Genomic DNA, 27,903 nt, shown 5'->3' with positions numbered 1-27,903 from the left:
TCCCTCAGCTATCCTCTGCCACTGCCATGCAGACGGCAAGATGGCCAAGGCAGCCCCTGCCCCAGCATCCCATGCTCAGGACAGTACCCAAAGGCCAGGAGTGGGAAAAGACACATTCCTTCCTCATATCCTGGAAGCACCCAGATATTCTTCATGTCCCATGGGCTTAGTGTGGAGGAAAAAAATCTATGATCCTTTGAGCATTATTTAGTGCTCAGTTAATACATTTATTAAATGAATAGTTTATTAAACAAAACTAAACATTTTTCTAAATATATACAAATCTATGATCCTTTGAGCATTATTTAGTGCTCAGTTAATACATTTATTAAATGAATAGTTTATTAAACAAAACTAAACATTTTTCTAAATATATACGAACTACTTTCACAATTAAAAAATGAAAAAATAAAGGGAAAAAGGAAAATAAAATGAAATTTAATGCTTTTTTTTTTTTGAGGCAGTCTCGCTCTGTTGCCCAGGCTGTAGTGATCTCGGCTTACTACAACCTCCACCACCCAGGTTCAAGCGATTCTCCTGCCTCAGCCTCCCGAGTAGCTGGGATTACAGGAGCGTGCCACCACTCCCAGCTAATTTTTGTATTTTTAGTAGAGACGGGGTTTCACTTTGTTGGCCAGGCTGATCTCGAACTCCTGACCTCAGGCAATCTGCCTGCCTCAGCCTCCCAAAGTGCTGGGATTACAAGCGTGAGCCACCGCGCCCAGCCGTAGACCAGACATAGTATTATAATGATTACATTACTGATCTGTACATGTGACACTAAAACTGATCATAAACACTTCACTACCTCTACTTTTTTTTTTTTCTTGAGTTGGAGTCTCACTGTCACCTAGGCAGAAGTGCACTGGCGCAATCTTGGCTCACTGCAACCTCCACCTCCCACGTTCAGTGATTCTCCTGCCTCATCCTCCCGAATAGCTGGGAATAGAGGCATGCGCCACCACACCTGGCTAATTTTTGTATTTTTACTAGAGACGGGGTTTCACCATGTTGGGCAGGCTGGTCTCAAACTCCTGACTTCAAGTGATCCCCCCGCCTCAGCCTCCCAAAGTGCTGCATTACAGGCATGAGCCACGGTGCCCAGCCTTGCTAGCTCTAATTAAATTTTATTGATTTACTTATTTAGAGAGGGAATCTTGCTCTGTCACCCAGGCAGGAGTGCAGTGGCGCAATCTCAGCTCACTGAAACCTCCACTTCCCGAGTTCAAGTGATTCTCCTGCCTCAGCCTCCTGAATAGCTGGAATTACTGGCGCCCTCCACCATGCCTGGCTAATTTTTTGTATTTTTAGTAGAGACAGGGTTTTGCCATGGTTGCCAGGCTGGTCTCAAACTCCTGACCTCAGGTGATCCGCCCACCTTGGCCTCCCAAAGTGCTGGGATTATAAGCGTGAACCCCTACACCTGGCCTTTAATTTTTATTTTTGTCTGAGGGTAGTTTTCACTTACTCTGGAGCACCAGGGTTACCGTGTTAGCTGAGGACATAGCTATGACTGATGGATGATGATTCAGAACCAAGGACTCAAGACTTCATTGTAATTCTTTTTAATTTTTATTTATTTATTTTTTATTTATTTATTTTGAGACGGAGTCTCGCTCTGTCACCCAGGCTGGATTGCAGTGGCACAATCTCGGCTCACTGCAAGCTCCGCCTCCCAGGTTCACGCCATTCTCCTGCCTCAGCCTCCAAGTAGCTGGGACTACAGGCGCCCGCCACCACGCCTGGCTAATTTTTTGTATTTTTAGTAGAGACGGGGTTTCACTGTGTTAGCCAGGATGGTCTCAATCTCCTGACCTCGTGATCTGCCCGCCTCTGCCTCCCAAAGTGCTGGGATTACAGGCGTGAGCCACCGCGCCTGGCCAATTTTTATTTTATTTTTATTTTTTTGAGACAGAGCCTCGCACTGTCGCCCAGGCTGGAATGCAATGGCGTGATCTCGGCTCACTGCAACCTCCGCCTCCTGGGTTCAAGCGATTCTCCTGCCTCAGCCTCCCAAGTAGCTGGGATTACATGTGCCCGCCACCAAGCCCTGCTAATTTTTTGTATTTTTAGTAGAGATGGGGTTTCACTATGTTGGCCAGGCTGGTCTTGAACTCCTGACCTCATGATCCACCCGCCTTGGCCTCCTAAAGTGCTGGGATTACAGCCGTGAGCCACCACGCCCAGCCAACTTCATTGGAATTCTACCTGAGTCTTTTACTTGTTGGGTAGTCCCTTTTTCTTTTCTTTTTTAATTAGTATTGTTATTTTTTTGAGACAGTCTCACTCTGTCACTCAAGCTGGAGTGCAGTGGCGCGATCTCAGCTCACTGCAACCTCCGCCTCCAGGGTTCAAGCGATTCTGCCTCAGCCTTCCAAGTAGCTGGGACTACAGGCGCATGCCACCACGCCCAGCTAATTTTTGTATTTTTAGTAGAGACGGGGTTTCACCATGTTGGCCTCCCAAAGTGCTGGGACTACAGGCACGAGCCACCGTGCCCAGCCTGGTGGTCCCTTTTTCATAGTTAGATTTTGGAACCCTTGACTCTTGGCTCCAACCAATCAGATACATTTTGATTTTTATAACTCTCAAGCAGTGCTTGTCCTGGGTGCCTTATCTTCACAGCCCAGCCCCACACAGGTCTATTTTGATACTACTTGCGCCCTATAGAGTCCAGTAACTTCTCTTTCTTGTGGATCTTCAAGGCTTATTATTGACAAGTTCTAGATTGGAGTTATATTACACAATTTTTCAAAAAATAGTTATTTACAAGATTAACCATGAGCTGAAAATTACTGAAAAACTGGGAATGGGTACATGGAGGTTGTGCTCATTTTCTTTCTTCTTTCTGGTTTTTTTGTTTGTTTTTTTGAGACAGAGTCTTGCTCTGTTGCCCAGGCTGGAGTGCAGTGGCGCGATCTCGGCTCACTGCAAGCTCCGTCTCCCAAGTTCATGCCATTCTCCTGCCTCAGTCTTCTGTGTAGCTGGGACTACAGGCGCCCACCACCACGCTCGGCTAATTTTTTATATTTTTAGTAGAGACGCGGTGTCACTGTGTTATCCAGGATGGTCTCAATCTCCTGACCTCGTGATCCACCCGCCTCGGCCTCCCAAAGTGCTGGGATTACAGGCATGAGCCACCGCGCCTGGCCTTGTTTTTGTTTTTAGGATAAGATCTAGCTCTGTTGCCCAGGCTGGAGTACAGTGGCACGATGTCAGGTCACTGCACCTCTGCCTCCCAGGCTCAAGCCATCCTCTCACCTCAGCCTCCTGAGTAGCTGGGACTTACAGGTGTGCACCACCATGCCCGGCTAATTTTTTAACTTTTTGTAGAGATGGGGTTTTGCCATGTTGCCTAGGCTGGTCTCGAACTCATGAGCTCAAGCAATCCACCTATCTTGGCCTCCCAAAGTGTTGGGATTACAGGCCTGAGCCACCGCACCCAGCCATCTATTTTCATACATGTTTAAACTTTTCTATAACAAAACATAAAGAGCCCTAGATGACCTTATGTATCCTTGGCTCATGCTAAACCTCAAGAAAAGGAGCTAAAATAGCTGGGTTATGTGAAGCCATCGGTAATATGGTGGCAGTTCAGTGATTCCCCCAGGCTACCACAGTGATACTGATACTGGATGCATGTTGGATTTTTGTTTTTTGAGACAGAGTCTCACTCTTACCCAGGCTGGAGTGCAGTGGTGCAATCTCAGCTCACTGAAAGCTCTGCCTCCTGGGTTCACGCCATTCTCCTGCCTCAGCCTCCCGAGTAGCTGGGACCACAGGCGTCCGCCACCACGCCCGGCTAATATTTTTGTATTTTTAGTAGAGACGGGGTTTCACCGTGTTAGCCAGGATGGTCTTGATCTCCTGACCTCATGATCCACCCACCTTGGCCTCCCTAAGTGCTGGGATTACAGGCTTGAGCCACCGCGCCCGGCCAGTGCAGTGGTATTAATCTGACAGAGAGACCAATCAATCACAAACTAGCAAGTGCACAGCCAGATGCTGGAGTGTATGAAAGGGACCAGTGGGTAATAGGAGAGGCCTTCCAGGCTAGAGGGAGGACAGGTGCAGAGATCTGGAGTGGAGAATAAGGCCTGTGGTTCCCTGAGGGGAGCATGGAGTGTTGGGTGGAGGAAAGGCCAGGGCAAATGAGAGACAAAGCTGGAAAAGGAGGCTGGGACCTGGCTGGGAAGGTCTGAGCCCAAAGATCTGAGCTATGTTTGTTAAGTCTGGGTGGGGAAGAGGTGGGAATGTTTATTTACTTAGTGTTTTGAATCTGTTAACTCATTTCTAAAACCTTTACATCACTTTATCCCACAAATTGTCATTATACCATCAACTTCTCCCTCCACAAGCCACTGGACTATTTGAGAATATCCCTCAAGTCTTCATGCGTGCATGCCTCAGCCCCAAGATTAGAGACAGCTATTCCACTAAGGCTGTGTTTTCAGACTCTTTTAACAGTATCTCTTAGTAAGAAATCCATTTTCTTATGTGTGCACGTATGCATATAGATCCATGAAGCAGGCGTTTCACAGTACAATCCTTTTGGTTTGATGCATGTTGATACTTGCCTCTCTATTCTATTTTATTGCCAATGGTGACTAAATTGATTTTACAAGTCACTAACAGATCTTGACCTACAGTTTGAAAAACAGAGTACTGAAGAGTCTTGTTTCCTTTATTTAGAACAGGGCAAGGATGAGTATCTGGGTAGAGTTGTGCGTTGTACATAACCTTTGATAGTCATATAGTTGAACCAAGAACAATTTCTGTAGTGACATTGAAAAACATTTTGACTTGATTTATCTTGACAGCATACATAATTTTTGGCTGGCTAATACATTATCCGATTGTTAATTACAGCAAAATGGATAAGGGAACCTTATAAGAAAACCTACCAAATACCAATACTGTAACATTAAACTTATTTAAATATAACCTTTTGCATATAGCTTGGTAGATTTACGCTGACTGGTTTTTAGTCATTTTAACTTTCTATTTTACATTTACTATTTACATTTCTACCATATGACACAAAAACACATCTATAATATAATAAAACTAAAACTCTTAATGTTCTAACTGTTCAGAACTGAGTAACTGAGACTTAATTCCTCAATTGCTGTAAGAGATTTTCCTTCAGCTGTTTCTCAGCAAGGTAAGTCAAGTCACCTTGTTGAGCTAAACTCCACGGTTCCCTGTGTTGTTCACATAATAGTGTAGTTGTGTGGACATGTGCTTGCTGTCTAGTTGGGCAGTTGTCTTTTTTTTTTTTTTTTTTTTGAGATGGATTTTCGCTCTGTCACCTAGGCTGGACAGTGGTGCTATCTCGGCTCACTGCAACCTCCACCTCCTGGGTTCAAGCAATTCTTCTGCCTCAGTGTCCCGAGTAGCTGGGATTACAGGCACCTGCCATCATGCCTGGCTAATTTTTGTGGGGTTTTTTTTTTTTGAGACAGAGTCTCGCTCTTGTTGCCCAGGCTGGAGTGCAATGGCGTGATCTCAGCTTACTGCAACCTTCACCTCCTGGATTCAAGTGATTCTCCTGCCTCAGCCTCCCAAGTAGCTGGGATTACAGGCGTGTGCCACTATGCCTGGCTAATTTTTTTGTATTTTCAATAGAGACATGGTTTCACCATGTTGGTCATGCTGGTCTCGAACTCCTGACCTCAAGTGATCCTCCCGTCTCAGCCTCCGAAAGTGCTGGGATTACAGGTGTGAGCCACCACGCCCACCCAATTTTTGTATTTTTGTAGAGATGGAGTTTCAGCATGATCCTCCCGCCTCAGGCACAGTGGTTCATGCCTATAATCCCAGCACTTTGGGAGGCCGAGGCAGGTGGATCAGTTGAGCCCCAGAGTTTAAGATCAGCCTGGGCAACATGGTGAAACCCCATCTATACCAAAAAAAAAGAAATTAGCCAGGCGTGGTGTGTGCACCTGTAGTCCCAGCTACAGGAAGCTGAGGTGGGAGAATCACTTGAGCCTGGGAGGTGGAGGTTGCAGTGAGCCGTGATTGCGCCACTGTACTCCAGCCTGGGCAACAGAGTGAGACCCCATCTAACCAAAAAAAAAAAAGGACCTACATGTTTCACATGTACATGTATGATGCAGAGGCACTCAGTTGAAGTGGTGACTTGTGTTCCTTTTCGCTTTGTATCTAAATATCTTGAAATGAGGCTTACAGGGTATAGGTACAGATGAGTCCCTTAGTATCATATAAACAATGCATCAATTATATAAAAACAGAATCAGATGTTACAGGGGGACCCTGTGGAACATAGGAAAAACATAAACCATTTTCTATCTTAGGTAAAATGTGCAATTAGTAAAGAATAGTTTTAAGAAAGAGAATACAGTTTTTAATTTTTTGTATATTTTTCCTTTAACTTTTATATTTATTTATTTATTTATTTATTTTTCATTTTTTGAGATGGAGTCTCACTCTGTCTCTCAGGCTGGAGTGCAATGGCACGATCTCGGCTTACTGCAACCTCTGCCTCCTGGGTTCAAGTGATTCTCCTGCCTCAGCCTCCCGAGTAGCTGGGATTACAGGCGCCTGCCACCACGCCTGGCTAATTTTTGTATTTTTTTTTTTAGTAGAGACGGGGTTTCACCATGTTGGCCAGCCTGGTCTCAAACTCCTGGCCTCAGGTGATCCACCCGCCTCAGCCTCCCAAAGTGCTGGGATTATAGGCATTAGCCACCACGCTCAGCCTTAAATTTTATTTTTCATGGACCGTGTGTGTGTGTGTGTGTGTATAAACATCAGCTCGGCTGGGTGCGGTGGCTCATGCCTGTAATCCCAGCACTTTGGGAGGCCAAGGCGGGTGGATCACCTGAGGTCAGGAGTTCAAGACCAGCCTGGCCAACATGGTGAAACCCCATCTCTACAAAAATACAAAAGTTAGCCAGGCATGATGGTGGGTGCCTGTAATCCCAGCTACTCGGGAGGCTGAGGCGGGAGAATCACTTGAACCCAAGAGGCAGAGGTTGCAGTGAGCCGAGATCGTGCTGCTGCACTTCAGCCTGGGTGACAGGGCGACACTCTGTCTCAAACAAACAAACAAACAAACAAACAAAAAACACATCAGCTTATCAAACGGTAATAAAAGACCCCAGCATTCTTGGATTCTAATCATTTCAGTTACTTTTATATTGGTTTAGATAACCCCCAAGACCTTTACTGGTAATTCCCAGGAATTTTTGGCCCAATTCCAGAAGTTTTCATTTCCTCATAAAGTAAGCATAGCTATAAAAGGCTTTAGTACAAACATTCGAACTTTAGCATGAATTAAAGTGCCTTGTCTGCCCCCTAATTTGCTGTTCAGAGGTAACTGCAAGCAGTCATCTCAGAGAGGTAAACCCAGATCCCCTTCTGGACAACTTGGTGGGTAGGACCCCAAAGGATTGCAATAGTCTTTCCTAATTTGATAGGTTTTGATCTGCATCTCTTCAGTATCAGCGAGGATATAGATGTTTTCAACTGCTTATTGGCTATCTGGATTCATAGTGATATATATATAGATATATAAAAAAATCTATCTATCTATCTAATCTGTCTGTCTATCTGTTTTTTTGTGACAGAGTCTCGCTCTGTCACCCAGGCTGGAGTGGAGTGGCATCTTGGCTCACTACAACCTCCACCTCCCGGGTTCAAGTGGTTCTCCTGCCTCAGCCTCCCAAGTAGCTGGGATTATAGGCACGTGCCACCACGCCTGGCTAATTTTTGTATTTTTAGTAGAGACGGGGTTTTGCCATGTTGGCCAGCCTGGTCTCGAACTTCTGACTTCAGGTGATCCACCTGCCTCGGCCTCCCAAAGTGCTGGGATTGTAAGCGTGAGCCACCGTACCCGGCCCTAAGTGATATATTTCTTTTACCTATTTATCTGTAGACCTAGGGTTTTTGTGATTTCGTTCATCATTCAACTAAGGAATGTTGTGTCTATGATGTATTTGTATTCATTTTCTAGTGCTGCTGTAACAAATGACCGAATCTTAGTGGCAAAAAACTACACAAACTTATTATCTTCTGCTTCTGTAGCATAGAAGTCCAGTGCGGGTCTTCTGTGCTAAAATCAAGGGAGGACTGTGCTCCCTTTCAAGGAAGGACTGTGCTCCCTTTCAAGGAAGGACTGTGCTCCCTTTCAAGGAAGGACTGTGCTCCCTTTCTGGAGGTTCTTTTCCAGCTAGAGGCCACCCACATTTCTTGGCTCATGGCCCCCTTCTTCCATCTGCAAAGCCAGTTATGTTGCATCTCTCTGATCATTCTTTCCTAGTCACATCTCCATCTCACTCTTTCTGCCGTCCTCTTTCACTTTTAAGAACGCTTGTGATGACACTGGGCCTCCCTGGATAATCCAGGCTAATCTTCCTATTTTAAGGTCCGCTGATCAAAGCCTTAACTCTATCTACAACCTTAATTTCGCTTGGCCATGTAACAACATATTCACAGGTTCTGGGAATTAGGATTTGGACATTTTGGGTGGGGGGCATTATTCTGCTTACTCTAGAGTATTAAGAGATATTATTTTTTAAATTTATATTTTAAATATATTTTTAAAGACAGTCAAAAAGGAAAATAAGTTTATGTGGAAGAATAAACAGGTAAGCTCTGAAAATGTAGAAATAGCAAAGTATTAAGATATTAAATATTTGCCCAGCTGTGGTGGCTCACATCTGTTATCTCAGCACTTTGGGAGGCAGAGGCAGGAGGATTGCTTGAGGTCAGGAATTCATGACCAGCCTGGGCAACTTAGCAAGACCCCTTCTCTACAAAAAAATTTTTAAAAGGAAGCTGGGCATGCCTGTAGTCCTGCCTCCTCAGGAGACTGAGGCAGGCAGGAGGATCACCTGAGTCTAGGAATTCGAGGCTGCAGTGAGCTGATTGTGCCAAAGTGCAAAAATTATATTAGTGCCTAGACTCCTTTCTTCTGCCATATGACCTATGACCCCACCATCTCAAGGTGGCCCATGTTTAATCTTGTATGTATCTTTCCTGAATTTCCTATGCACGTACATATATATTCTTTGAAAAAGAATAGAGGGGCTGGGCATGGTGGCTCACATCTTTAATCCCAGGCACTTTGGGAGGCCAAGGCGGGCAGATCACCTGAGGTCAGGAGTTCGAGACCATCCTGGCCAACATGGTGAAACCCCGTTTCTACTAAAAATTTCTAATAAAAATTAGCTGGGCATGGTGGCAGGCACCTATAATCCCAGCTACTCGGGAAGTTGAGACAGGAAAATCACTTGAACCCGGGAGGCAGAGGTTGCAGTGAGCCAAGATCATGCCACTGCATTCCAGTCTTGGTGACAGAGTAAGACTCCATCTCAAAAAAAGAAAAAAAAAAGAGTAGGAGGACTCTCTGCTTTGGGGGCTGCTCAATAAATAAAAAATAATAATAGAAAAATTAGAGTACAGTAGGTTGATAGGTATACATATGATATGCCACAGCTTTTTTCACTTACTGTAGTCATCTTTCTGTGTCAACACATAGGCATCCATGTCCTTCTTTTAAATATTAATAGCTGTCTATTGTTACATTGCATTGGATGCCTTGTAATTCATTTAATCAATCTTCTATGAATAGATTGATGTATTTAGGAGGTTTTTTTTTTTTTACTTTTACATTCAGTACATTAGTGACTGTCTTCAGACATACATCATATTATTTGTGATGGTATCTCTTCCCAAGAAATGAGATTGCTGGGTCCAAGGATATACACATTTCATATTTTTATATACTACCAAATTGTCCTCCCAAAAGGTTGTGCCAATTTATACCCTCAAAATGCTATGTGAGGCTAGGTGCAGTGGCTCACACCTGTAATCTCAGCACTGTGGGAGTGCTCAGCTCTCAGGTGGATCGCTTGAGCTCAGGAGTTTGAGACCAGCCTGGAAAACATGGCAAAAGCTTGTCTCTACAAAAACTACAAAAATTAGCTGGACATGCTAGTAAATGCCTGTAGTCCCAGCTACTCGGGAGGCTGAGGCAGTAGAATCACTTGAACCCGGGAGGCGGAGGTTGCAGTGAGACAAGATCGCGCCACTGCACTCCAGCCTGGGCAAGAAGAGTGAGACTCTGTCTCAAAAATAAATAAATAAATAAAAATGTAAAAAATAAAAAGAACTATTGACTTGACTTCTGGTAAAATCAAGAGGGCCTCAAATGGTCTAGCTGTAAGCTGCCCTCCTGCTGTGTTCTGTGGGTAAGGTCCCCTAGCCAATCCTTTCATCAAATGAACCAGGAGCAGTTCCTGCTTATCTCTTAGTAGTAGGCTTCAGTTCCCTGCCAGCCTGTAGAATTATTCAAACAAGCCAGTTACCTCCCATGCAGGAACCAGGGAGCACCTCACTCTCTTATCACTACAAAGCCTGCCCTCCACAACCCCTGGTTGTTCTCTCCATTCCTGAGTGCACCCCCTGTGTGGCCCTGCGTGGCTTGTGGTGTCCTTTCCCATTGAGTATGTTGTAACTAATAAACTGCGGTAAATCTCACCTGTCCAGTGTCAGGTGTTGTGTTTGGCCACTGCCATCACATGAGAGTGGGAACCCCTCCGTCAGCTATGGGGCAAAGAAGACATGATTAAAACAAATATTTAAAAGACTAATGATATCCTATGCTGGTGAGGCTGTAGGGAAACAGGAACTCACATCTCACATGGCTTTTTTTTTTTTTTTTTTTTTGAGATGGCAACTCACTCTGTAGCCCAGGCTGCATTGTGCAGTGGCATGATGACTGTTCACTGCAGTCACGACCTCCCAAGTTCAGGTGATCCTCCCGCTTCAGCCTCCTGAGTTGCTGGGATTACAGGCACTTGCCACCCCACCTAGCTAATTTTCGTATTTTTAGTAGAGATGAGGCTTCACCATATTGGCCAGGCTGGTCTCAAACTCCTGACTTCAGGTGATCTACCCACCTCAGCCTCCCAAAGTGCTGGGATTAAGGCGTGAGCCACCGTGCCTGGCCGGTAATACATAATTCTTAATTTCAACTGTTCCTGGTTAATTAGGAGGGTTCTTTTTGGGTATTCATTTTTGACTGATTTTTTTGGCATCTATTATGATAATTGTTTTTTTTCTCAGTTGACAAACTCATGGCTTATTAATTTCATACAGAATAATCTACAGTTTTATTTTCTTGAATTGTATGTAGGATTTTCCACCCCTGGAACTGATGAACTGATGAGTATGGTTTTCAGTTTTCCTTTCTTCCTGTGCTATTATTAGGAATTGGTATAAGGGGAATTGTGGCTTCATAAAATGAAATAGACAGCATTCTATCTTTTCTGGGTTCTGATGCAGATTAGTAGGGTGAAAATTATCTATTCAGTGAGTTTGAGAGATTTCTTCCATTAAACTATCTGAGGCCAGAGCCTTTTTAAAATTTCATTTATTTATTTTTGAGACAAGGTTTTGCTCTGCTGCCCAGACTAGAGTGCAGTAGCACGATCACGGCCCACTTGCAGCCTGAACCTCCCAGGCCCAAGCCATCATCCAACCTCAGCCTCCTGAGTAGCTGAGATCACAGGTGTGCACCACTGTGCCTAGCTAATTTTTTAATTTTTTTTTTTTTTTTTTGAGACAGGGTCTCACTCTATCGCCCAGGCTGGAGTGCAACAGTGCAATCTCAGCTCACTGCAACTTCCACCTCCTGGGTTCAAGCGATTCTCTCGCCTCAGCTTCCCGAGTAGCTGGGACTACAGGCATTCACCACCACAACTGGCTAATTTTTGTATTTTTTGGTAAAGATGGGGTTTCACTAATGTTGGCCAGGCTGGTCTCAAACTCCTGACTTCAGGTGATCCACCTGCCTTGGTCTCCCAAAGTGCTGGGATTATAGGTGTAAGCCACCATGCCCAGCCCAATTTTTAAATTTTTTTGTAGAGACAGGGTCTCCCTATGTTGTCCAGGCTGGTCTTGAACTCCTGGGCTCAAGCCATCCTCCTGCCTCGGCCTCCTAAAGTGTTGAGATTATAGGCGTGAGCAACCATGCCGGCCACCAGAACCTTTTTTGGACATATTTCTTGGATGATGTTTTTAATATCTTTGTTATCCTTGTAATTTTATTTCCCAGAAAATGAGCCCCTTTTTCAAGGTTTTCAAGGCCGGGCACGGTGGCTCAGGTCTGTAATCCCAGCACTTTGGAAGGTGGAGGAGAGTGGATCACTTGAGGCCAGGAATTCGAGACCAGCCTGGCCAACATGGCGAAACACTGTCTCTACTAAAAATACAAAAAATTAGCTGGGTGTGATGGTGCACGCCTGTAATGCCAGCTACTGAGACTGAGGCAAAAGAAGCACTTAAACCCGGGAGGCGGAGGTTGCAGGGAGCCAAGATCATGCCACTGCACTCCAGCCTGGGTGACAGAGCAAGACTCTCTCAAAAAAAAACAACTTGTGTGATCATTAATCAGCAGGTGACAAATCATCTTAAGCAACAACAAAACAAAACAAAACAAAGTATTGATTAGTTCACTCAACTGATGAACCTAGATACAAATAGTCTAATCTCAGCACTTTGGGAGGCCGAGGCGGGCGGATCTCAAGGTCAGGAGTTCGAGACCAGCCTGACCAACATAGTGAAACCCCGTCTCTACTAAAAATACAAAAATTAGCCCGGCGTGGTGGTGGCACATGCCTGTAATCCCAGCTACTCAGGAGGCTGAGGCAGGAGAATTGCTTGAACCCAGGAGGCGAACGTTGCAGTGGGCTGAGATTGCGCCATTGCATTCCAGAGGGAGACTCCATTTCAGAAAAAAAAAAAAAAAAAAAAAGTCTAGTTCATAGTTGCTCTGAAAGAAAGGAAGGGGATTGCATTAGTTATTCATTCAACAGTTACACACTATGCTAGAGTTTGTGTAAATTTTAAGTGAGACTCTGTCTCAAAAAAAAAAAAAGTTTTCATATGCATTGGACCAGAGTCAGATATAGATAGTATTCTCTTATTTTCCTGGTGTTCTTTTAAAGATGCAAAACCACATTACTCTATGAAATAGGAATGGAGACTATAAAGAGAGATTAAGTTGAGATCAAGACAGAGGTGGAATGGAAATGGCTGAAAGAAAAATAAAACAAGCAGAATCAAATGTCTTATTGGAGAAAATAAACAGTACTCTTGGCTCTGAAGAAAATTAAATCCGTAATGGTGAAGAAAAACTTGATATAGTCTCCCAGGGTGCAGAGAAAACAAACAGATTTATTTGACATTGGTGATCCAATGTGATAATTTTAGAGGAGAGGAAAGAAAAAAACCCAAATCTTTTCACAGAATGGACAGGAAGAAAACTTTTCTAAGCTACAAAGAAGACCTCTTTTGTTTCTGGAAAATTAATAGATAAGGCCCATATTGATTTATACTGGCAAAATGTTTGACTTTTGAGGGTAAAGAAAAACCCTTGCAAGCACCAAGCAAACTGCTGACCTTAAACAGACAAACCCAGCTTTGCATTTTCAGTGCCAGAAGACAATGAAATAAAGACAAGAGTTTTGAGGGGGAAAGCTTGAGACTCAAGAATCCTATAAACAGGAAATCATTATAAAGGCATTCTCACCTAAGGCAAAGGCTTGGGAAATACAACATTCCAGAGTCCTCCCTGTGAGAGATGGGTCCAAATGAGGAATAGAAAAATTAGAGCACAAAAAACCGGCAGTAACATTGAAACCAATTAAACAGAGTTGGCAAAAGCCAAAAACAAGGATTGAAAAAGAATGTTGTGGCTTAAAAAAAAAGTGTAAACAAAAGTTAGGTCTGTCGTCCTGATTAAGTGGACAAATATAAGTAGTGAGGGCGGCAGGTAGGAGGCAGAAAAGCACACAAAATTTCTCATGGGGGAATATAAAAACGAATTATTTGTCACTGACTTTACTAATTTGTGAAATGTAAACTATTTTCATTTGATAAATTTAAAGGCAGCCGCGAGAAGAATTAAAAATACTTTCTGCCTTGAAAATCACGATAGAAGATAAAAGCAAATGTGGGAAAATTCAGAAAACAGGAATAAATAAAAACTATAGAATACGAAGTCATAAGACCAAACACAACACCTATAAACAGCAGAGACGTAAGGCGTTAAATCCCAGCCAGAGTAGAGGCGCTGCAGTTCTTAGGGCAGACCCTGGTGCCTCCAGGCTTTTGCTAGTGCTAAACTCTCGGCTAGGCTTGCCTCCCTACCCTATTCAAGGCTGAGGCCTCAATTCAAGGCCGACTCCCTCCTCCCGGCAGTCCTCCCGGGCCGCCCTAGGCTGAGTGAGCACTCCCCACAGTGAACGCTGCCCGCGCGGGCAAGGCCGGCGCTCCGGGTCCGGTACGAAGTCCCACCTCACTCCCTCTCACCCCGGGTTACAGCGTGTGGTCTGGGGCCACGCGTTACGCCAGGCGCGGGGCACAGGGTGAAAGCGTTCAATCCTGCTGGAGTGTAATGTGTATTTTTTCCCCGTCGCACCTTCCAGACGGTGATCCAGTGTGAGCAGCAAGTTTCAAATCGTCTCCGTTTGGTCACGAACGGAGTTTACTGCCCCTCGACGCCTCCCGCACGACAGCCCGTGGTCCTCGCGCCCGGGCGGGTCGTTGCTCGGCCGGGTGGATCCACCCGCGACGGCTCGTCCCGACCCCTCCCTAGCGGACTTGCAAGGTCTCAGGGCGTCCGCTGGGAGGCCGCGTCCCGAAGAGCTGGCGCAGGAGACGAATGGGGCTCGGGGCTCCGAGTCGGGAGCCCCTTCCCCCAAGCAAGAGGGGCTCCTCCTCCTCTTCCTAGACGTGGGATTCAGGGAGGGCGCGGTTCCATTGGATTTGTTGCAGAGGAACGACTGGGCCTGAGCCCAAGCCCAAGGGCCTGGGGGGTAACGAGCGATGAGCAGAGGGGTTCGTGGCGGACTTGCTGCGCCCTAGAGAGGGTGAGGCTGAGGGGTCCCACGCGCGGGCGGGGCGCAGCGACGAAGGGGTTAAGGCGCCTCACCCCGCCCCAGCCCGGGCATTGGCTGCCCTGGGGGGCGTGGCCGGAGGGCGGGCTCGCGTTTGCCGCAGCCGCTGGTGGGCGGGGCTCGGGCGGGGAGCAGGAGGGGCGCGGAGCGGAGCCGGGCCCGCGCAGCGCGCCCCGCCGGGCGTGCTTCGGGCTGCGCCAGCAAGCGGGGCCGGTGGCGCCCGTGTCGGAGACCCCGCGCCGGACCCTGAGGCAGCGAGTAAGTGAGGCAGGCCCATCGTGGCATCCCTCCCGGCTCCGACCTGCCGCCGTGCCTGCTGCACTGCGCGGCATGTCAGACCTGACCCGGACTGGGTAGGGGGCGCGTCCCGCTGCTAGGGTCCCAAGGGGGAGGGGAGCGGAGAGGAGGCGGATGATGTCATGGATGCTTCGCCCGGCCTGGGGGGAGGTGGCGGCCAGAGGGGGTGCGGCTCGGATTATGTCACCTCTTCCCTCTGCGCCCCGCCCCCCGGGGCCACACGCGTTGGTGGGGAGCCTGGGGAGGTGCGGGCGGGGTTTCCCCCATCGCAGGGACTCCCAGGTCCTGTGGCCTGTGGCTGGGGTCTCTATCAGTTGGCTCTGCGGGCCGTGGGCTGCTGGTGAATGGCGACCCCCCCCCCCACCCCCAGCAGAAGCTCGTGTGTGCGCGCGTGTGTGTGCTCGGGGTGGAGGGGGCGCTCTCGGCCCCCTCAGTCCTGAAACACTGGCTTCATCAGAGCCAGTAGCTAGGTGATGGGCCCATTCCGCCGCCAGTGCTTAGGCCACTGAGAGAAGACGGATCTCCCCTCACTCATCCCAACCAAGAAGTTCTGGATATCTCTGCACCCCAAAAGCCCTGCAGTGCCCCCAGATCCCTTTCCTCCCTCAGTCCTGCTTCCTGGAAACCCCTCCTGCTCTCCCTGCCCGGATTCACTGCCTCTTTGCATTGCCCATAACTAGCATTCCCACAGGCATTTGCCCTGCATTTCCTTGGTGCAGGGCCCAGAGACCCCCAGGACTCTGCCCTCTGTGCCCCTGGGAAACCTATAGGCCAGCCCTGGGGAGAGTGAAATCTCCCTGGGGTGTCCTCAGCCAAGTGCTCCAAGATGCCCCCTCTGGGGGGTGGAGATCAGGGATGCTGTCCTGAGGCCAGCCTTTGAACTGGTCTAGAAGCATGTAGGATGGGCACAGAGAGCTGGCAAGAGCTTGTGTGTGAACTAGAGAGGGGCTCAGGTCAGGGTAGATAGAGGAGGGGCATCAGGAGAGTCCTTGGGGACCCTGCTGCAAGCTCTGCTCTGGTTCTGGGGACCAAGAGGAATACCAGGCATTTCACCCATCATACATTTACTTCTTAAAATGCCTGCAATGTAGGTGTGAGAACCCGAGGTGAAATAACCTGCATGAGGTTGCACCCCTAATCAGTCAAGCTGGGATTTACACTTGGAGCTGATGCTGCCAGAACTCTGTCTACTGCACTTGGTCTTGCTCATGGAAGGATTTGGACAGAGCAGGGGCAAGATCAGCTTTGCCCTTTAGAAGGAGTCCCCTGGCAGCTGCCTGGGGGAGGGAGTGCAGGAGAAGAAAGTCCATTGAGGAGCCCCCAGCAGGGGTGCTGGATGGAGGGGCTGGCTAGAGATTTTTAGGAGATAGAATGGGCTGGGGTTGGGGCCTCTGAGACCCCAAGTGTTCCTAGCTTTGGGAGAGACACAGGTTGAGGGGTGGGTTGGAAGTACCTGTACGTGTAACTGTCAGGTAGAGTCCATTTGGCCCCCTCATGACGCTAATACTGTGTATAATGCCCCAGGCACTGAGGGCTGAGGTGACAGAGATCGAGGCAGTCAGGCAACAGGCTGTCATCTCAGGGTGGTGCACTGATGCCAGGAGGCTGCCTTTGCAGACCATGCTCAGTTACCTGGACTAGTTCAGGACCCTGACCTTTCCTCTCAGTTCAGTTCCTGCTTATCAGGGAAACATCCCCTTCCTTGTCCTGCCGGTGTCCTGCTGGGATTTTTTTTTTTTTTTTTTTGAGGGGGTATCTCACTCTGTTGCCCAGGCTGCTGGAGTGCAGTGGCGCAATATCACTGCAACCTCCACCTCCTGGGTTCAAGCGATTCTCATGCCTCAGCCTCCCGAGTAGCTGGGATTACAGACACGCACCACGACGCCCGGCTATCTGCTGGGATTTTGTGGAAAGAAGCTGCAGCAGCCAAAGCTTGGGAGAGACAAGGGGCAGGGCATGCTTGCAAGGGGTTAACCATGACAGGTTACAATTACGACAAGAAGCTCTTTAGGCAGTGAGGCTCCAGAGAGAGCTTCTGTGGGTTGATAGTCAAGCATTCCCCAGGTGGAGCACGGAGAAAGGAGGCTCAGGACAATGGTCCTGGGACCTTGTTTCCATCCACGACTCGAGGCATCTGAGACTTGCTAGGGACTACACACACTCTAGAGAAACAGTAGGGCAGAGTGGCCTATGACCAGCCCCAACCTATGCTCAGGTTGTCCTTTCCCGGATCTCAGAGAAGGTGTACTACATGTTTGTATTGCCCCTTATAGTTTACAAAGCACCTTCCCAAACATTATACTGTCACTCAAGGTCAACATGATCACTGTTGAGGTTTATTCCTGCCCAGATCCAGGTATCTGGTGCAGTCACCTTGCTATCCCCTTGCCTAGATCTTTCATCTCACTATTGGCAACTTCCCTCAGCATATTAACACACAGGTTTCTACCATGGTTAATTTTAAAATTAAAAAAGCCCTTGAATCTCAAACCTCCTTAAATAACTGTCTTCTCTTTTAGCAGGAACTCTGCCATGTCTTTCTCTGCACTCCTCTAGCCTTGTGGACTGCCTTTGTTTTGTACCACTTTTTTAGTTCTGTTTTGTTTATTTGTTTGAGAGGGAGTCTTGCTCTGTCACCTATGCTGGAGTGCAGTGGTGCGATCTTGGCTCACTGCAACCTCCACCTCCTGGGTTCAAGCCATTCTCCCGCCTCAGCCTCCTGAGTAGCTGGGATTACAGGCATGCACCACCACACCCAGCTAATTTTTTTGTATTTTTAGTAGAGGCAGGGTTTTGCCCTGTTGGTCAGGCTGGTCTCGAACTCCTGACCTTAGGGGATCCACCTGTCTTGGACCTCCCTAAGTGCTAGGATTACAAGCATAAGCCACTGCGCCAACCTGTTTTTTTGTTTTTTGTTTTTTTTTTTTTTGATGTAGTCTCGCTCTGTCTTCCAGGCTGGAGTGCAGTGGCATGATCTCGGCTCACTGCAACTTCTGCCTCCCGGGTTCCAGTGATTCTCCCACCTCAGCCTCCTGAGTAGCGGGATTACAGGCGTGCACCACCACGCCCAGCTAATTTTTTGTATTTTTAGTAGAGACGGGGTTTCACCACGTTGGCCAGGCTGGTCTCGAACTCCTGACCTCAAGTGATTTGCCTGCCTTGGCCTCCCAAAGTGCTGGCATTACAGGTGTGAGCCACCGCATCCGGCACTTGTACCACTTTTCTGAAACCATTCTGACATAGACATTGGTGATGTCTCGAGACCTGCTCCTAAATCTGCAGCACACTCTCCAACCCCAATGTTACCTGGCCCTGTTATTTTTAACACTGGAAACTGTCCCCACATTCTTGAATCCCCCCAATCTTGGCCTTCAGGGCCCACCTTCTCCTGGCCTTCTTCCTGCTCCCAGAGTGCCTTCCAGACTTCTGGGGCTTTGCTCCCTGGCTCAATGCTGGCCTACACCCCCAGCACCCTTGAAAACTGATGATCTCAATCTCTCTCTATCTAGTGCTTTTTTTTTTTTTTTTTTTTTTTTTTTTAAGGAAAGAGTCTCGCTCTGTCACCCAGGCTGGAGTGCAGTGGTGCAATCACAGCTCACTGCAACCTCTGCCTCCTGGGTTCAAGGGGGTTCTCGTGCCTCAGCCTCCCAAGTAGCTGGGATTACAGGAATGCATACCACACCCAGCTAATTTTTGTATTTTTAGTAGAGATGGGGTTCCACCAATTTGGCCAGGATGGTCTTGAACTCTTGGCCTCAAGTAATCTGCCCACCTTGACCTCCCAAAGTGCTGGGATTACAGGCATGAGCCACCTTGCTTGGCCTCCATTTAGTGCTTGAGAGGCATCTTCCTCTGGTGTTTCCCAAAGCAACTATTTTCCCCAAGCAGTCTCCCCCTATCATGTTAACAGTGTCACACCCACGCTGGTGCCCAGTCCAGCGTTATCCCTTGTCTCCACCACCTGACCTCATCTGTATGAAATTTTGCCAGCTCTTTCCCAAACCCTGCCCAGGCCTTCCTACTGGTTCCAAGCCTCAGGCCTTTCAGGCTTCATCCTCCCAGTCCCCAGCTGCTCCCCACATTGCACCCAGAGATGGCAAGAGAAGGGTCCATGCTTAAGGTAGGAGGGGGTTGCAGGGCTGAGGCATAGGGGGCTGGAGTATGCTGGGGAGTAGAGGCAGAGCAGGGACTAGAGTGAGGCCAGAGAGGGACCCAAGGCACAAAGGGAAGGAGGCTGTCACCCTCAGGGCTGTGTACTTGCTGTTTGTGCCCTTCATTTGTGCCCTATGTGGCTCTCTGTCCTCATCCTAGTCCTGGCCCTTGCTTATGGGGACAGACGGGTCCAAGGGAGGAGGGTGGCGAAGTGCTCTTCTCCACACCTGTGGGGACAGATGCTGAGAATGGAATTCTACAGAGACAGTGGACAGGCTTGGTAGTGAACTTTCCAACAACCTAGAGCTCTCATTCCTGGTGTGGCGGCCAGAAGACTCCCGAAGGACAACAGTTTTGTCAGGTTCCCTTGGTCTGGGCCAGGGACTCAGCATTAGAACTGGGCATCTGGGTAGAAGACGGTCTGTGGGGCCATAGGGTGCCACGTGGGCCCCTTAACTTGATAGGGAAGGAGGGCTCCCTGCCTGGTTTATGCAGGGTGTAGTGGGAAAAGGCCTGAAGGGCGCCCTCTCCCATTTCCCACACACTTATTTGAGGGTCTAACCCGAGGCAGACACTGCCTGGTGCTCCTGCCCGGCTGCATTATGCAGATCTCTGGGGCAGGTGTTCCCAGGTGCGAACTTGAGACAAAGGAACGAGGAAGCACGGCCTCCCTGAGCACAGGTAACCCGAGGCCTGGCTCCCCCTGCGCTTGTGGGCCAGCCTTGGGGGAGGGGGACGCGCACCCACAGAAGGACTCAGAGGGCTTCACGGTAAGCTGAGCAGGGTCAAGGTCCACAGGGAGCGGGAGAGGGTAGTAATCCAGGAAGTCTTCCTGGTGGCAGTGAATTCTTTGCGGGGTTCGGCAGGCGCAGGATCCTTGGGGCCGCTGCAGGGTGCGCGGCCCCTCCCCTCCCCTCCCCCCTCCCACCTGTGGGAAACGCAGGCCCTGAGAGAGGCTCCGTCAGCGCCAGCAGCTGGCGCCACTGCGTCCCCTGCCCCGGCCTCAGCCAGCCCTGGGACCTCTGCGGAGGACTGATCCCGGGAAGGGGGCCCTGTCTTCCCAGGGCCCCGGTGCGGCCGAGCTGGGAAGACCTTGGGGAGGGCAGGCCTGCCACCTACTGCAGCCGCGGCCCCCGTCCGTCCGCGAGGGACAGGGTGTGCCCTTGGCGGCGCCCACCCGCGACCCAGATGTGCGTCGCCTACCCACCCTCCCCAAGACCCCCGTTTCCTCAGGCGCTCGCCGCCTCGGGGCGCCTGGCACGCGGCAGCCCCGCAAGGTAGGTCCTTCATTCCTCCCATTTCGCAGAGGAGAAAACTGCAGTCCGGGATGGCTCAGTCGGCCCCTCCAAAGTCGCGCAGCTGGTTCGGGCCGAGCCCCGACTGCGAGAGTGAGGCACATGGCCCCTGCAGACCGGGCCTCGGAGGGTCCCAGGCTTGAGGACCCGTCGGCCCCTCAACCCCTTGGAAAGGCAAGGAGAGAAGCCTGCGCTGGTAGTGAGCTTCCACTTCTGCCCTGACTGCAACACTTAGGTTAGGGGGCTGGGAAGGACCCCCACCCTCAATTTTTGGATAGGGGTGTATTTCTCTCCCTCCCCTAATTTCTGAGGTTGGTTCCCTGTTGGATTCAGGTACTGGTCTCCCCTTCCAACCCCATTTCCCCAGCCCATGAGGTTGGGATATTAGGGTCCCAGACCCAAGATAAAGAACCCCAAAATTCTGGGGTTGCAGCAAAGAGTTGAGAGGGTCACTGAGCCTGGGAAGCTCATGGTGGAGGTGGGGCTAAGGCAGAAGTTTAGGAATGGAACGCTGAGCTGAGCTGAGCTGAGCTGAGCAACGCTGGGGGCTATGTGCATGGAGCCCTGGGGGTTGGGCTTTATCAGGTGGGCAACAGGCAGCCCCCATTCCCAAGTTCTCTCTTTTATCCCAGCCTTATTCCTTCACCTTGGATGCCTGGGAACTTTTTGTACCCATTGTAGGGAAGGGGACACTGAGGGGCAGAGTGGTGCCGGGTTGACTTGGCTGGGGTGGTGGGAATAGGAGTAGGGTCTTACCTATCTCTGCCTTCCCACCTGTGCCCACAGTGCCCCCCTGGCTTAGTCATGGCGAAGCTGGAGACGCTGCCTGTGCGCGCTGACCCAGGGCGGGATCCTCTCCTGGCCTTTGCTCCACGGCCCTCCGAGCTTGGACCCCCGGACCCCCGCCTGGCCATGGGCAGCGTGGGCAGTGGGGTGGCCCATGCCCAGGAGTTTGCCATGAAGAGTGTGGGTACCCGCACAGGGGGTGGGGGCAGCCAGGGCAGTTTCCCTGGCCCCCGAGGCAGTGGCAGTGGGGCCAGCAGGGAGAGGCCGGGCCGCTACCCCTCAGAGGACAAGGGTCTCGCCAACTCCCTCTACCTCAATGGTGAGCTGCGGGGCAGTGACCACACCGATGTCTGTGGCAACGTGGTTGGCAGCAGCGGAGGCAGCAGCAGCAGTGGTGGCAGTGACAAAGCCCCACCACAGTATCGTGAACCCAGCCACCCACCCAAGCTCCTGGCCACCTCTGGCAAGCTAGACCAGGTCAGTCCACAGGGCCTGAGACCCTCATAGCCTTTTTCTGGGGGTGGGAGGCAACCCAGAGAGGAAGGCAAAGTGGGCCTTCTTGGAGGTTGGGTTGTGGGGGCAGGATGGAGGCTGGGCTGGGGAGTCATGGACTGGGGACCTGGGGCCAAGTCTAGCAGGTAGATCAAGGACAGAGATCTGGTATCGGGGAGCCATGAGGTAGAACCCCAGATGGGGAACCTCAGGGTGGAAATCCAGTAGGGGTGGGAGGTGGGGCTGGACAAGTCTTGGCCAGAGGGAAGAGCCTGGGCCAAGCCCAAGGCCTCATCCTGACCCCCAGCCCCTTCCTGCCTTTCCTGCAGTGCTCAGAACCACTAGTTCGGCCGTCGGCCTTCAAGCCTGTCGTACCCAAGAATTTCCACTCCATGCAGAATTTGTGCCCCCCGCAAACCAATGGGACTCCTGAGGGACGGCAGGGCCCTGGTGGCCTCAAAGGCGGACTGGACAAGTCTCGGACCATGACTCCAGCGGGTGGGAGTGGGAGTGGCCTCTCAGACTCAGGCCGGAACTCCCTCACAAGCCTGCCCACCTACAGCTCCAGCTACAGCCAGCACCTGGCACCCCTCAGTGCCTCCACCAGCCACATTAACCGCATTGGCACTGCCAGCTATGGTAGTGGTAGTGGCGGCAGCAGCGGTGGGGGGTCAGGCTACCAGGACCTGGGGACCTCCGATAGTGGACGGGCCTCCAGCAAGAGTGGGTCGTCATCATCTATGGGGCGGCCAGGCCACCTGGGCTCTGGGGAGGGCGGAGGTGGAGGCCTGCCTTTCGCGGCCTGCTCACCGCCCTCCCCCAGTGCACTCATCCAGGAGCTGGAGGAGCGGCTGTGGGAGAAGGAGCAGGAGGTGGCAGCTCTGCGGCGCAGCCTGGAGCAGAGCGAGGCGGCTGTGGCCCAGGTACTGGAGGAGCGGCAGAAGGCGTGGGAGCGGGAGCTGGCCGAGCTGCGGCAGGGCTGCAGCGGGAAGCTACAGCAGGTGGCCCGACGTGCCCAGCGCGCCCAGCAGGGCCTACAGCTGCAGGTGTTGCGGCTGCAACAGGACAAGAAGCAGCTGCAGGAGGAGGCGGCCCGGCTGATGCGGCAGCGGGAAGAGCTGGAGGACAAGGTGGCCGCCTGCCAGAAGGAGCAGGCCGACTTCCTGCCCCGGATAGAGGAAACTAAGTGGGAGGTGCGGGCTGGGGATCTGGGCCTCCCCTCTGCCTCCCTTCTGTCCCTCTGGGAAACCCCAGAGCAGTTGCCCCTCACTATCATAACGGTGGGATGGGGGGGGGGGGTGGTGGTGAAAGGAGCAGGGGGGACAAAAATCAATTGGGAGTGTTTGTGAGGACCCGAGGCCATCCCCTGGGTGAGACATGTCCATCTTGAGTCCAGGCAGGGAATCGGGTGCGTCGCTGCTGATGAGGGGCTGAGCCTGCAGCCCCGGGAAACTTGGTGCCCCTGGCTCCAGATCTGGTAGCTGGGTTGGGGTGAGCAGAGCTCTGCCTTTACCTGGCTTCTCCTCTCACCTGTTCCTGCCCAGGTGTGCCAGAAGGCTGGCGAGATCTCCCTCCTGAAGCAGCAGCTGAAGGACTCGCAGGCGGATGTGTCGCAGAAGTTGAGTGAGATCGTGGGACTGCGCTCGCAGCTGCGGGAGGGCCGGGCTTCGCTGCGGGAGAAGGAGGAGCAGCTGCTCAGCCTGCGGGACTCCTTCAGCAGCAAGCAGGCCAGCCTGGAGCTGGGCGAAGGCGAGCTGCCTGCCGCCTGCCTCAAGCCGGCGCTGACCCCCGTGGACCCGGCCGAGCCACAGGATGCTCTGGCCACCTGCGAGAGCGACGAGGCTAAGATGCGCCGTCAGGCCGGGGTGGCCGCTGCCGCCTCCTTGGTTTCCGTGGACGGGGAGGCGGAGGCTGGCGGGGAGAGCGGGACGCGGGCCCTGCGGCGGGAGGTGGGGCGGCTGCAGGCCGAGCTGGCGGCTGAGCGGCGGGCCCGGGAGCGCCAGGGTGCCAGCTTCGCCGAGGAGCGCCGCGTGTGGCTGGAGGAGAAGGAGAAGGTGATCGAGTACCAGAAGCAGCTGCAGCTGAGCTACGTGGAGATGTACCAGCGCAACCAGCAGCTGGAGCGCAGGCTGCGGGAGCGCGGGGCCGCAGGGGGTGCAAGCACGCCCACTCCCCAGCATGGCGAGGAGAAGAAGGCCTGGACCCCCTCCCGCCTCGAGCGCATTGAGTCCACAGAAATCTGATCGACCTGGGCACTCGGCATTTTGACACATGTCCTGTCAAAAGGCCAGAGTCCCCAGTGTCCCCTCCCCTCCATCTCTCTTCCCCATAGACCCCATAACCCCAGACCAAAGAGGTTCTCTAAGCAGCTGTGACCAGGTTCCTCCCTCCCCACCTGCCCTCCTAGCTCCAGCACTGCCCCCGTGGCAGCCCACTTGGACCCCCCTAAAAGGAGGGAATAGGAGGAGGGCAGGGTGAGTGGGGGCAGTCCTAGGTGGTGGGGGAGTCATGCTCCCTTTCTCGGCACCCCCTTGTTGGAGATGGAGGCAGCAGACGTGCAGTGCCATAAGGTGCCCCAGTCCTTCTGGAGGCCTGGGCTGCTACTGTTGGCCACCCTGTGTCTAGTGATGCTCTCTGTGCTCACCTCCTAGGCCATGGAGCCTGAGGGGGCCTGCACCGGGTTTGCTGAAACTGACAGAGCCTGGGCTCCAGACCTCTCTCCCTCCTACAGTGCTCTCCCTCCCTGGGCAGATTGGCAGGACAAGTGGGAGCAGATGGCCTGCCTTTGGCTGAGAGGGCTACCTGCCCAGCCCCTCCCCCAACAAGATCTCTTGGGCTCAGGCCTCAGAGCCTGGCCTGGTTGTGAGTGTGTGTCCCTGTGTGTGTGTTGCGGGAGGGGAGGACTGGGGCTGGAAGTCCAGCACCCAGGGAAGATCTGTCCTCCTGTTCTTGGGAAGCGTTGCCTGACGGCTTCTCGGCTCTCCCCTCACCCTTCTGGCCAGGATCCCGCAGGGCAACAGCCCCATCTGCTTGGCTGACCCCACACCCAGGGCCACTGTCCGGCTCTAACACAGCTATTAAGTGCTACCTGCCTCTCAGGCACTCTCCTCGCCCAGTTTCTGAGGTCAGACGAGTGTCTGCGATGTCTTCCCGCACTCTATTCCCCCAGCCTCTTTCTGCTTTCATGCTCAGCACATCATCTTCCTAGGCAGTCTCTTCCCCAAAGTCTCACCTTTTCTTCCAATAGAAAATTCCGCTTGACCTTTGGTGCACTGCCCACTTCCCAGCTCCACTGGCCCAAGTCTGAGCCGGAGGCCCTTGTTTTGGGGGCGGGGGGGGAGAGTTGGATGTGATTGCCCTTGAAGAACAAGGCTGACCTGAGAGGTTCCTGGCGCCCTGAGGTGGCTCAGCACCTGCCCAGGGTAGGCCTGGCATGAGGGGTTAGGTCAGCCAACGTCAGCTACTTCTCTTGGGGCCCTCTCAGAGTCTATCTCCCCAAGACAGGAAGGGAAAAGCAAATTTCTAATTCACCAGCAATAAAAATTGGAGGAGGCTTGGCCCTCAGCCCTTGTATTTCTCTTTTTCACTCTCTCTTCCTCCCACCCCCAAGACTGAGTTTTGGGGGGCAAGGTGGAGAGAGCTGGCAACTACTGTGAGCAAGTCCCCTAGCCCCTGACCAGCCTCCTCCCATGACTGGTGACTGTTTAATGAGCTGTGCATCCCCCACAAAAACATGAGTGCCCCTCTGTGTGGCCTCTAACCCTCTGCACAGCCCTTCTGGGTGGTCCTCACCAGGTCTCTGAGCTGGGTGGGAGGCCATCCTGGCAACCACTGCCCATTCCATTCACCCCTCACTGTACCTGCCCTAGAACCTGGGCCTAGGCCACAGGGGCAGGGAGAAGAGAAGGCATTAGTAAGAAAAAAATAGAAAAAAATATGAACAGACTCAGCTTTGGGATGTCCAACCACAAAAGAAATTATATATAAATATATATAAATATATATCTCTACCATATGTGATGGAAAGACTTTTTGTTTTCCTTTCCCAAAGAAATAAAATGGAAAAAGCCTCTTGAGTGGTATTCTTTGGCCTGCTTGTGTCTTTGCAGGTGCGGGAGGTGAGGCCCGGGTGGGGGATGGGGGCAAAGCTGGAGTAAACAGATTTCCCAGAGGAGGCATGAGACTGGAGGTGCTCACTGGGCCGTGCTAGGAGGTTGGCCCAAAGCCCAAGTTCTGCCACGTTGCCCGGGAAGAGTCGTGGTGCCATGTATATGCCCAGTGGGGCTTTCTCTTCAGCTCAGACTGTTGCCAAAGGGGTTAAAAGCTGGCTCCAGCTCAGAATCTGGACACTAAGCTGCTAGCCAGAAAACAGGTGACGCAAGACAGCTAGATGCAGCCTGCAGTCGCCTAAGCCACCTTACAGCAACTGGTAGATGTTTGCGGGCTGAATGGATAGAAGTGAAGACTGGGAACAGGTTTGCAATTAGTGGTGAAGCCCCAAAGGCAAAAGGGACCCAAGCGTGCTGCACAGCAGAGAGCTTCCCTTTACAACAGTTCCTCTGTCATCCTCTCAAAGCACACAATCAAGAATGCACTCTGCTGTAAGTAATCAAAGGACCTCAAAGAGTGGTTTATTTTTCCCCAACCTGACAAGAAATCCGGAGGTGGTGTCATGGTTGTTGGATCATCGGGGACCTAGATTTTCATCCTCCCACTGTTCCATCCTTAGCATGTTGTTCCCTCCTTACCACAAAGTGGCTGCCACAGCTCCATGAAGACATTGAGGCTGCCCTACTTTATCGTGAAAAGTAAAAGCTTTCCCAGAGCCCTCCCAGGACTCTTCCCTTTAAGTCCTGTTGGCCAGAACTGAGTCACATGCTCCTCCCACTTCAAGGGAGAATGGGAATTTGAGTGTTACAAAGAGAAACAGGATTGTCATGGCTGCCTAGGAACAAACATGGTTCATTCCTTGGGGGCAGGCTCTCTGCTTTCTCTGGGTTCTACTGGCAAGGACAGAGTCATAACAATGAATAATGTTTGCCCTGGTCTGGCCTGAGGGAGAGAACCCTCCCTAAGCAGTGGTGTCTGTGGTCTGGGGCTCCAGATATTCAAACAGCGCTGTCTCCAGAGCTCAGGAGTTGGAATGTCAGGCTTGCCCCTCCTGACAGGGACGTGTTCTTCCTACATTGATTTTGTCTTCCCTACAAGACAGGCCCTGGAGGGAGCATGATTTCTCAGCTCTCCTTCACACCCCTTACAGCCAAGGCATTGACAAGATATGAAGACGCTGATCGGCAGATCTCAAGTGCCCTCAGGAATGGCAGCCTGGGGCCAGGACTTTCTGATAGGTAGAAGTTTAGTAGAGTCTCTTTCTTGTCTAGGCACCTATACTGACAGCTGTGTCAGTATATGTACCCAGTAGGACCCAGCCCTCCTTCTTAGGGTGGTGGAGAATCACCCTGGCTCATGCTCCGTAGCTCTGGCCTCCCTAAGCCCCAGCTCCACATCCATTTCTCTCAACAGGCTCATCTATCCATCATGTCACTAGCTCTTTTCCTGAGAGCACTTTACAGATACATCTCTATTATAAATGCATTAAAAAAAAAAAAAAAGATGGAGTCTCACTGTTGCCCCGGCTGGAGTGCAGTGGTGCAATCTCGGCTCACTGCAACCTCTACCTCCTGCGTTCAAGTGATTCTCCTGCCTTAGCCTCCCAAGTAGCTGGGGTTACAGGTGCACACCACCACGCCCCGCTAATTTTTTTTTGTATTTTTAGTAGAGACGAGGTTTCACCATGTTGGCCAGGCCGGTCTCCAACACCGGGGATTACAGGTGTGAGCCACCACACCCGACCAATGCATTGTTAAAATTAGACAGGTGTGGTGGTGCATGCCTGTGGTCTTAGCTACTCAGGAGGCTGAGGCAGGAGGATCACTTGAACCCAGGAGGTT

The 27,903-nt window shown here is 51.2% G+C and overlaps 1 protein-coding gene across 7 annotated transcripts; it reads left to right on the top strand.

The window, feature by feature from the left end:
- Positions 1–15,050: 15,050 nt before the first annotated feature.
- On the top strand, positions 15,051–26,034 carry LZTS3 (leucine zipper tumor suppressor family member 3). Of its 7 annotated transcripts, none has more exons than XM_063803204.1 (5): positions 15,094–15,188; positions 20,686–20,848; positions 21,461–21,937; positions 22,282–23,082; positions 23,497–26,034. In XM_063803204.1, the coding sequence occupies exons 2-5, from the start codon at positions 20,777–20,779 to the stop codon at positions 24,193–24,195; spliced, it is 2,049 nt and encodes a 682-aa protein (XP_063659274.1). In that variant the 5' UTR covers positions 15,094–15,188; positions 20,686–20,776; the 3' UTR covers positions 24,196–26,034. The 7 variants fall into 7 exon arrangements, with proteins under 7 accessions (XP_054530564.1, XP_009434994.2, XP_063659274.1 ...); XM_016937350.4 differs by having other exon boundaries at positions 22,282–23,145; XM_016937352.4 differs by having other exon boundaries at positions 20,686–20,870; positions 22,282–23,145.
- The last annotated feature ends 1,869 nt before the right edge of the window (positions 26,035–27,903 follow it).

Source organism: Pan troglodytes, chromosome 21, assembly GCF_028858775.2.
Source record: "Pan troglodytes isolate AG18354 chromosome 21, NHGRI_mPanTro3-v2.0_pri, whole genome shotgun sequence".
Taxonomy (NCBI): domain Eukaryota; kingdom Metazoa; phylum Chordata; class Mammalia; order Primates; family Hominidae; genus Pan; species Pan troglodytes.
This window is presented reverse-complemented; position numbering and strand designations above follow the sequence as displayed.

Bases quoted from the DNA above. Each gene is read 5' to 3' on its own strand.
- LZTS3 (XM_016937350.4), top strand. From the start codon at position 20,777: ATGGCCCCTGCAGACCGGGCCTCGGAGGGTCCCAGGCTTGAGGACCCG. The intron at 20,849-21,460 runs GCAAGGAGAGAA...CTGTGCCCACAG, and splicing joins CCCCTCAACCCCTTGGAAAG to TGCCCCCCTGGCTTAGTCAT. The intron at 23,146-23,496 runs GTGCGGGCTGGG...GTTCCTGCCCAG, and splicing joins TAGAGGAAACTAAGTGGGAG to GTGTGCCAGAAGGCTGGCGA.